Below are 11122 nucleotides of genomic sequence, written 5' to 3' on the forward strand. Positions count from 1 at the left end.
CTGCTGAATCAGAACACTGAGATAAATGAATCATTGGCCTATCCCACTGGATGGTGGCCCACAGCAACAGCCACCAATGCCCCACTTCCATGTGTACCACAGCTGTATGGTAAAAGGGGCTTATTTTGGCTACAGCTCATTACAGGAGAGTTGGAAGGTGTCAAAGCAACCCTGGAAGCTGAGCACTGCTGCAATCCTCTGTCTCCCAAGAGCTACAACTTGTCACTTTGAATCACACTATCTATTTGCATCCATTTACCAAACAGCCCTGCCCTACAAAGGAAGGTACAGATAGTTGAGCTTTATTGGGAGACAGGAAACAGAGACAGATTGGCAGACATCAGCTGCAGGGAAAGCAAGTCTTGCAACAGATTCTTTACCAGGGGTAAAAAGCCCTTCTGGGAAATCACAGGGCAGCAGCTCAATGCTCTAAGATAAGCCACAGGGCCAGTTGTCAGTCTCTCTTAAACATTAACAGCATAAGATGACCAGGAAGAAATACCTCGGAACAAAAAAAATCAGCTCAGATTTCTGACATTAGTTTAGACACAAGCTAATAAGAGAGCTGAAAATTGTATGTAATGCACATTAGGTTCTCTACACATCTATTTTAAATGCAATAAATGTGTCCGTATTTGAGAAGTCTATTCACCTCCCCCCCGCTCACATTTTCAGAAACTACAACCCACTGATGTGCCTATTTACTATAAAGTTTCATATCTAAAGGCAGCAATTAGCAAATAAATTTGGAATAAAATTCAAACAAAGAACTAATCATGCCACTGCAAACTGTCACAGCAAACGAGAACCATCTATTTTTCACATCAAAATGAGAAAAAAAAAAAACCAAAGATTCAGTATGCTTATCACGTCAACTGAGATAAAATCTGATCACTTAGGAAAAGGGAGGAGAGTGGAGCATATCGCAGAATTCTAAGGATGTATCAGGGTTGTGCGTGATGCATCTGCAGCTCTGACTGATGCCTTCACACCATGGTGATTAATCCATGCTGAAGCTGCCAGCCGATACGTGACCTGCCAAGGAGGATTCATTCTGGTGCCGTGTGGTAAAATAAGCGAGAGCCCCAGCATTCTCTCAGTGTCAAAAAACCGTCAAGCATCTCTAGATGCACTGATCACCATGCACACAGAGCGATAAAAGTGAACAATTGAGGTACCTTTTTCCCACACTGTTTAGAGAGTTGGCCACATTCCTAGCAGCGAGAGATTTTCTTCTTGACAGCTTCTTGGTGTTGCTGCTGTCATCAGGGCTGCCATCCTCTTTCTTTGGCGTGCTACCTCCTTTGCTGTTGAGGTCCCTTAACACATTATAATTAATTTTACTTGAGATCTTCTTCTGCTCCAACATCTTTTCAATTGCCTCTCCTGCTGTGCTGGCCTGGATCAGCTCTCGCTTCTTTGAGGACTTCTTGGGCTTAATTAAAACATAAATGAACACCAATTTTAGGGGGCAATTAGAATAATTTCACTGAGCCCCCCCAATGGGTTCCAGATTAATCATCATCATAAAGATTAACAACTGCTTTGAGAGAAGTCGATGGATGGCATGGTTACTCACCTGTAGGCGGGGTGCTCTCAGTGCCTTAGTGTGGGCTTAACAGTGCCATGAGGTACCCAAGATTCTGATTCAGACTCTGGATATCAGAATCCAAGGAAGAAGCTGCATACGTATCAAATGCCCACCTCACTGGGATGCTATCAGATATTCTTCAAAGAATGCACTTTTTCTCTCATCTGATCAACCCTTGGTCAAGAGAGCATCACCCAGACACATCACTGCAGGGCTTAAGGTGAACTTTCATATTAACCAACAGGTAGGGTGGGAAAAGGAGGCACAGTCACTTGAATCAAAGCCTACATATCAGCTCCTTGTGAGCTTGCCTTCCCCATTGTTTCCTGCCTTCACTGTCATTGCAGGAGCCTGGGAAAAAGCCCATTGGCAGGTGGGAGTAGGAAAGAGCTGCCACCAAAGCCCTTAGCAGCAGGTGCTTCATTTCCACTGTCAGGTGTGGGAGAGGGTGAGTTGCTGTTGCTGCCCACCCACCTTGTAAAGCCATGGGAGATATTTAAGGAAGATGCCATTTAAGGAAGAAGCCAACAGACCATGTGGGCGTGCAGGGGCCCAGGGTCAGGCCTTATCTCTGAGCCTGAAGCAATCTGGTGCCAGCCTAGGATGACTTCCAGCATTACATACAAAGAAAAGCTTCTCCTCTTTACTTACTCTTCACAATATGCTGGTAACCTTCCTTCAGTCACACTGTACAGTCAGCCCACCTGTTGCATGAGGGTTATGTTTGGCGCAGAGCTAAAATTGTGGATAATCAATACAACCTTGAAAATCCCTGACATCCATAAAATGCATATTGTCTCTTTAAAAACGAGGAGACACAGGCAGGAACTAGGAATGAACAGCTACTTCATTCTACAATCTCAGGATCCCTCAAGATCCCTGCTATTTGTTTAGTAGAAAGGTGGGCAGAATCGCCATGACTGCATTATGTTTTAGCAGTTTCTTTTCTATGCTGAAGAGTGATACATCTTTCTTGCTTGCCAACTCTCTGCCCCGACATGGGGGAGTTCACAAGTTTTTATTACGTCTGGGCACTTTTTATAAAATGTGAGGATTAAAGGAAGATTCCACACTCTCACTTAAAATATGCATCAGGTCCTCCAAAAGTTGAGATCCTGGGTTTTTATCATTCTTATTGTTAATGATCAAAAGGGGATTGAAATACTGAGCAACACTACAATTATTGCTGCACCATGATGCTGAAGGGACACAGCATAGTTTTAAGTAAGAGTAGAGATCTGTGTTCAAGAGTCCCCAAAGGACTGCCGTTCCACAAAGCAGAGAAAGGCAGCCATGGATCTGCCAATAAATGGGCTTGGACTAATGCAAACCTCTGGGAAACAATAAGTGCTAGTCAGAGAAACAAGGTCAGCTAGACATATGCTGTACTAAACCTAAAAACTGCTCAGTTGAGGGGGAGAAAAAAAAGGAAGTATAATTTAAATGCAGCAATACAAAAACAAAAGATGTTGGGTGGCTGGTACTAAGATTTCCTGACAAGTTAAATGAAAAATTATCAGCAGTGGAAGAAGGCAATTACCTGACGGAATAAGATTCATGATTCTTTCCCAAAAAGGCCCTATGCAGACATAATGCTTAACCATGGCAATATATTATAACTGCAGACATTTTCCTGACCTCTCTGCTTTGAAGGTGACAAATAAGTGACACTGATGTCTCCAGGAACAGAGCTCGGTTTGTCAAGATAAACAATAGTTTTACTGTCCGTTTGGAATATTAACTTGGAATATTAACAACTCCTTGTTAGCACTAATCATGATTAACATAAGAACTTAAGAAGAGCCCTGCTGGATCAGGCCAAAGGCCAATCTAGTCCAGCTAGTATCTCACAGTGGTCTAACCAGATGCCTCAGATAGCATACAAGACAAGAGACCTGGATCCTGCAGCTCTCCCTTGCATATGGCATTCTGAGGTAGCCTACTTCTGTAATCAGGAGCCTGAACATACACATCATGGCTTGTAACCTGCGACGGACCTTTCCAAATGTCACAAATTTATCCAGTCCCTTTCTAAAGGGATCCAGACCAGATGCCATCGCCACATCCTGTGTGCAAGGAGTTCACAGACTAATTACATGCTGAGTAAAGAAGTATTTTCTTTTGTCTGTCCTAACTCCCTCAACACTCAATTTGAGTGGATGTCCCCTAGTTTTGGTGTTGTGTGAGAGAGAAAAGAACATCTCTCTACCCACTCTAACCATCCCCTGCATAATTATGTATCTCTCAATCATGTCCCCCCTCAGGTGCCTTTTTTTTAGATTGAAGAGCCCCAAACGCTGTAGCCTTTCCTCATAAGGGAGGTGCTCCAGCCCAGTAATCATTTTGGTCACTCTCTTCTGCCCCTTTTCCATTTCCACTATAACCTTTTTGAGATGTGGCGACCAGAACTGGACGCATTACTCCAAGTGCAGCCTTACCATTGATTTGTACAATGGCATTATGATATTAGCTGTTTTATTTTCTATGCCTTTCAAGCATTAAGCAATCAGTCAGTTCAGATACTGTACAAAGCCACATTTTATTTTATGCAAATATGGTTATATGATTGTCCAAACCAGAACTGTCAGTGAATAGGGGTTTATTTTGAGTAAACAAACCAGAATTAAACTATAATTTGAACCCAGGATTTGGAGTTGTTTTGTTAGGGTTTGCCTTAACTGTGGTTCTATGTTACATCCAACCAGAATCCTGGGATAAACCTGGCTTGTTTCAATGGTTCTGCCCTCAAAGGGCTGACAACTACAGAGACACCATCAGAACAGAGACACTTTCGGCTGAAAGCTGCACTTGCTTGCACTCTCACTGAACAATTCTGGCCCAGCAGTAGAACTGCTTGTACGCTTTTGCCTTGCACTGAATTGCATGGGCAGGCAGTTCTGCTGCTTAGCTGCCCCTCTTGCAAAATAAATGGAACAAATGTGAAGTGATCAAAAGGCATCTTCTCCCAAATACTATTCTTTAACAATTTAAAAAAAAGATATGACCTGTAAATAAAATTGTTTTAAGAACTCCAGAAAAATTTTCCTCCTTTTAACATCAATGTCAGACTGCTTTTAATGTATTCATTGCAGGGAATGGACAAGAAATGGTTGAGTTTTCTTACAAGGGGGAGAATAGTAGAACTGTGCTTTGTACTTTTTGACTGTGGCTAGTGATTGGCTTACAACACCTTCCATTCTCCTGGCAAGAGCATAGCTGATGAGGCAATGTTTTGCCAGCAGCTGGGAAAGTAATGGGAGCTTGAAATTTCATCTGGAAGCTTGGGGGGGGGGAGAAGGGGGGAGGCAAAACAAATCAGGATGAGATTGAAGCTACAATTTGATGATCATCTGTGGCGCCAACCCTGGATTCTTAAACAAAGAACAGTTAAGATAACCCATGGCTCTGTGTGATGCCTGAACTGGGCCACTGGGTCCCTCCTGGAGCCTATATAGGAATTTCAACTAAAATAATGGTTGGTTGGCAACCTTCGGTCTTGAAAGACTCTGGTATAAGCCAAAAGCACCTGGTATTCCCAGGCAGTCTCCCATCCAAGTACTAACCAGGCCTGACCCTGCTTAGCTTCCGAGATCAGACGAGATCAGGCATGTATCACTCTCAGAAGGATATTCTCAACAAGATTTACAGAGAAAAGTTAAATAATGTATTTTTTTGGATGCCTGCTGACTGACTCTGTAAGAAAGGACTGCAAGAAAGTTCCTTCTTAAGAAAGGAACATATGAAGCAAATTTTAATCATGTAAGTCACTGACCCTGCATGCGTGGAATATCAAGGTTTATACCGTGAGAACAGGGAAGTGGGTGTCAAGGATATGTTGGTGTTCCAGAGATTTTTGCAGTCGTAAAAATTATTCAGACTGTACTGAGTCTGTGTGAAAATGGTCTGAATGGGATGCTTTCAACAATCAGGCAGTGTTTCATTGCCTTACAAAACAGGGGGGAGGAAGACAGAAAAAATGTCCATTTTATACAAGGTAATAAACACTAAGATCATGAGTATGGGACAGAATGAAGAGCCCACTGACATGATCTTTTATGGGAATTATGGTAAGAAAGGTTGTCTGGCAAATACAATGTGAAAATAGTACAAGGACTTTTAGTTTAGTCAAAAGGCGACCAAGTGGAACATAGTAAAGGTTTAATTATGCATGTGTAGTGTAGAGAAAGGACAGATAAGTTTATCTTCCTATCCAGAACATTACAGCTCAGAGTTACCCAGTGAAAGTGATTGGCAAGACAGACAAAAGAAAATACTTCTTTATGCCAATGCTAAATATGCATAATACATCTATGGAATTGACTGCAACAGAATGTAATGATGGTCAATAGCTTAGATGGCTTTAAAAAGAGTTTAAACATTCATAGTGAATAGAGCTATCCATGGTTAGTCAGTAGAATGGCTTTACGGAACCACCAACAGGTTCAGAGAAAGTGTGCATCTTTGGACAGCTCCATACCTTGGTTTGGGATCCTGGTTTGATGGACAACTGCAACCCGTAGCTTGTTGGTTCAGTAGTTTGTCTCAAACCAAGACCAGAGGAAGGGGATCATGCTGCATGCCAGGAGGAGGGAGTACACAAGCCTATGGCTCTCACCACTTAGTCACGTAATCCAATAATCACAGTTTGTTGTTATTATACCAGACTTGACTATACCATCAAAATATAATTTTGGTGAATGTTTCAGTCCTAAAGGGGGGTTGAAAAGTGGGATAATTTTATGGGGGAACTCACAAAACTAAATCAACATTTTTGGGGCGGGGAGATTGGTCAATCTGTCTCATGTTTTTCCCCCCTGAGAAAAATTCCATGCCTTTAAGTCAGCATTTTTCAACCACTGTGCCGCAGCACACTAGTGTGCTGTGAGGCAGCCTCAAGTGTGCCATGGGGCCAGAGGAGGCAGGCAGCAGGCAGCAGCTGCGGGCAGAGAAGCTGCTGCTTTGACCCTCACGCAAGAGGAAGGCTGCAACCGGGTCCTCATTTACCTGGGGATCCTCATTTACCTGGGAGTAAACCCCATTGACTATTATGGGGTTTACTTCAGAGTAGACATGCCTAGGATTGGGTATCAAGTCTGTTGTTTGCCCTACCTGCTGATTGGGCAGTGAGAGAAGCCTGGAGGAGGTCTGGGCGGAGTGAGCGAGTGAGAACAAGGGAGCCAGGGACAGGCAAGCAGGTACGAATGGGCTGCCCCGTTTCCTTGCCACAGTTGCCTGCAGCCTCCCCAAAGCGACCCTCCATGCCTTGCCTTTGCCTTTCAGAGGAAGGGCGCTGGGCCACAATCCTCTCCACATGTTCCTGGGATTAAGCCCCATTGACCATAATGGGACTTACTTCTGAGTAGACATGCCTGGGCTGGGCTCTCAGGATCCTCTCCTAGCCTCACTTTCCCAGGAGTAAGCCCCAATGACTATTATGGGGCTTACTTCTGAGTAGACATGCCTAGGATTGGGCTTTTGGTCACACTTTTTTTCTGAAATAAAGGAGCAGGAAATGGGGGGGGGGGAATGTGAGGCAAGTGATTCTGGACCCTTGGAAGGTGCAAACAAGAGAGGGGAGGGAGAGTAGGAGAGGTGCTAACTGCAATTATGAGATGGGGGGAATGTGGCTGTGGGAGGGGGTGGGGTGGGGTGGGGTGGGGGAGAGGAGGAAAGAGAAGTGCCAATTGCCTGCTCCTGTATTTGAGAAAAAAAGAGTGCAACCAAAAACCCAATCCTAGGCATGTCTACTCAGAAGTAAGTCCCACAGGCACATTTCCTCCCAATGTCCACCCCCTCAGTCTTTGGCTGCAATCCTAACCACACTTTCCTGAGAGTAAGCCCCACTGAACAAAATAGGACTGACTGACTTATTCAGCTCCCAATTACAACACAGCGATAATTATCCTTACTCACTCTGCAAGATATTGTAAGGACTGCATCAAGATAATATGAGGACACATATTATTAACTCTAGCAAACCAGCATTAGTCCTGCTATCTGAAAAGCAAAGCTCCACATTTATTACAAGTCATAGTGATAGGAGCTTTAAAAAAAAAAAGTCGTATTGCAAAGTAAGGTCAGATCAAATCAATTTGAGTTTCTAAGCCATTTACTACAAACCCTGGTCCAACAGCATCGTGAGCCTGAATCAAAATTGTTCAATATTATCTTCAGTTTGCTTATTCCAAAAATATTATTTACCTTTTGTTCTTTATAAATCCCAAGTTCTTTCTCTTTTGCTATTCTTGCTTCTTTTTCTGTAAGAGAACAAAACTACAATAGCATATTTTTTTCACTTGTCTTAACAAATTGACTTGTTAATCTATCAGCTACAGGAACATCACATATGCCCCCTTGAGTTCCATCACAGAAGAATGATGGGATACAACTGTAATATGTGTGTGTGACCAGGAGTCTGTTGTGGACTGCAGGGGAGCCACGAGGTACTGGATGATGAGGCACAATTGGAAGCCAAAAACAGGTAGCCAGGGGGTGAACCCAGTGCAGTAGCCACAGTTGCCTAGACAACATGGAACGACAGGGCAATGGCCAGGGTAAGCTGTAGGCCCATCATAAAGACAACAAAGATACAGCTTAAGAGCAGGAATGCGCCAGATGTCTTGCAGAATTGGGATAGGGCAATTGCTGCACATGTCTGTGGCTATTTGAAACCAGCAGCGAATGAGTCAGGAGAACTTGTCCGAGGCTCAGTGCATACCCAGAGACAGAAACAATGCACAAAAAGAAGGTGGAAGGCATGAAAGCGGTCCTCTCCCATCAGACAACTGGCCAACAACCAACTGGGCAACCTGATGCAGGGCAGCTAACTACAACTGAAATAGATTTTAGGCTACTGAGCACAGGTGACATTTTGAGGGTATGCACAGAAAAATCTACTTAAAAGGGTGCTGATCAGGTCACTTCAGTCTTGTGCAGTAAGGTGGTAGGGTTCTCTTTTTTTTTTTAACCAACATTCACATGTTCCACTGATGAGTGTTGCAAATCAAGAGTGCATACTTGATCTTCACAGTTACAGCATAAGTAAGTTGTGTCAAGTAATTCCAAGTACACACTGGTTTGCATATTAACAAATTAATGTATTTAGGTCTGCAATGAACCTATTAATCACACTGGAGAATGTTTTCAGCCCCAGATTTCACAATATGAATCACCAGAAAGACATTCTTTCATTTCACTTACCCTTTTGTTCCTTCAGATAATCCGCGTTATCCTTCATCCACAGTTCGGCTTTTATTTGGGCTTCTGATTCATTGAGTATATACTGGGGGGGGGCAAAATAAAAGTATAATGCTTTCAGCTACTGACACAGGACTTAGCACAGCAATCTCAGTCTTGCATCCCAGGCACCAGCCTAGCCCCTCTCCTTTCCTCTCACCATCAGCTGCCTCCTTCTCCAAAAGCCCCACTTACTTGGCTGGAACTGTCAGGTGGTAGCATCAAGAAAGAGAGAGAGGAGAGACAGAGGACTGAGGGCTGAAGAGTATCTGATTCAGCATCACCTCAGCGCTGCATCAAATATGAACACTTTCCACTGCTCCACAGCGTTGGATGTAGAAAAACAAAACTTCTGCAAGGGCCATTAATCTTGTAGCCTCCTCCCCTTCTTCCTTTAGCTACATCTATTTAAGCAAACACAACATCCCATTCATTTTACTACATAAACTGGTTGGTGAACTTTTTTGCGTGGAAACATTTTATTTTTAACACGTACATTTTTTAACAACAATGTGAGCATGGCTTCTTTTTAAAGAAATAGATAAGAATACGGTACAGCAGTGGTTCTCAAACTCTCTGGGAGAGTTTGAGAGCCACTACGTTCTTGCGTGGGCAGGAGGGGGGGAGGCAGCAGGGGCGGGGGAAGGCAGCAGCGCGATCCCCAGGATTGCACCACTCAGGGGGCTGCAGGGACTTGGGTACACAGAAGTGGAGCACGATCGCTCCGCATCCACTTTCACTGCTGCGGGGAGCCCTGCCGCAGGTCGCGCCGGGTTCCCTGCACCCCTGGAAGGCTATGTGTACTCAAGCCCCTGCAGCCCCCCTGAGCGTCGCGATCCTGGGGATCACGCCACTGCCTCCTCCCTGCCTCCAGGCTGCCCCTTCCCCTTAAGGGGGCAGGGGCCAGGGCCCGCAGGCTGGGGCGTCGCGACGCCCCAGTTTGAAAAGCCCTGCAGTACAGAAAAGAACCTATGAACATGAATAAAGTGACTTTCCCTCACTCCTGAGCAACTATAACTCATTTCAGACACTTAAAACTAAGATGTGTGGCTTCCCACCAGAGCAGATTGCAAGATTCCCTTTAGCGAACCTTTAGGCCCCTGTGTCTCCTGGAGCCAGGTTCGCACAATGTTGCCGCCGCTCCCCAACACTTGTATCTGGGGCCCTCCAAAGGTCATCTGACGGCAAAAGCCCTAAATCCCCACTTCTGGATTTTGAGCAAAAACTGGAAGAAATGATTTAGGCTCTTAGAAGTCCTTTGGAGTCCTAAGGCCTAAAACAGCCTAAAACATCATAAGTAGAGTTTTAGGCCCTCTGGAGGCCTCAGTACAGGGCCGTGGGAGGTGCGGGAGTCACGATGCCACCCCCTTCCCATGCCACACAGGACACCTGCAACCTTTGCCCACCTCCAAGTATGTCAGTGCTTGTAGCCTCAGCATGTCTTTTAAAGCAAACAAAACAAGACATCACTCTGATAACACACCCAATTTTCTTAAAAATTTCATTGTTTGGTGGTTCACCTGTGCCACTTTAAACTTTATGCAACTTCTTTGGACTTGCTTATTTTCATTACCAGTGCTTTAATGCCACAGTACTGCCACTGCTATGACAGATTATAAAATTCTAAGCTACTACAATATATGCATCACAACTATAGACTTCTTATCTGGCCTCTTTGGTCCCTGGATACACCAATGCAATCCCGGGCCTAAGAAATATCTTAATAGCCTCACATGCATATCAAGACAATTATGGGGGGAGACAGCAATTCTTACCATATCTATTTCGTTGTCATCAATTCCACTTAGATCTAATTCACCATCTTCAGTATTTTCATCTAAATAGAAGCCACAGAAATTTTAATTAGGGTGCGCATTCATTCCAAATCAACTTCGATTCAAGCCCTGGCTTTAATCATCTTGGAAATATAGTCATTCTGATAACTGGTTTGCTAACAAAGCAATCTTTGCAAGGACAGCACCCATCTACATTTTTTTATTTAAATGAAGGTTTTTCTAACCACACTTTCCTATTGTCACCACTTCTTGTGCGAACACAAATTGTCACTGCAGTTAATTAGCACAAAGAACTTACCCCCAGTTCCTTGGGAATCAGCATTAATAAGATTCAATGGTAAACACTCAATTAAATGCAAAGTGAAGGAATGAGAGGTTATGAATGTTTAAATGCCCAAAGTCAAGAGCACGCAACGTTTATTCAGCTGCTGCGCTTGCTCCAAGAGTGCTGAACGCACATGTGGGAGTTAAGTGAAAGGCTAGCAAGCTGGGGAATGTC

The 11122-nt window shown here is 44.0% G+C and overlaps 1 protein-coding gene across 2 annotated transcripts in view; it reads right to left on the reverse strand.

The window, feature by feature from the left end:
- The window catches only part of BRF1 (BRF1 RNA polymerase III transcription initiation factor subunit), a 180581-nt gene that overhangs the window by 41604 nt on the left and 127855 nt on the right, over positions 1 to 11122 (reverse strand). For both annotated transcript variants that reach the window (XM_066629563.1, XM_066629554.1), the window contains 4 exons: positions 10603 to 10664; positions 8792 to 8873; positions 7793 to 7848; positions 1179 to 1435 (listed from right to left, as the gene is read on the reverse strand). In XM_066629563.1, coding sequence (XP_066485660.1) covers positions 1179 to 1435; positions 7793 to 7848; positions 8792 to 8873; positions 10603 to 10664 — 457 coding nt within the window. The remainder of the gene's footprint in view (positions 1 to 1178; positions 1436 to 7792; positions 7849 to 8791; positions 8874 to 10602; positions 10665 to 11122) is intronic.

The sequence above is a fragment of the Tiliqua scincoides genome, chromosome 1 (assembly GCF_035046505.1).
Source record: "Tiliqua scincoides isolate rTilSci1 chromosome 1, rTilSci1.hap2, whole genome shotgun sequence".
Lineage (NCBI taxonomy): Eukaryota > Metazoa > Chordata > Lepidosauria > Squamata > Scincidae > Tiliqua > Tiliqua scincoides.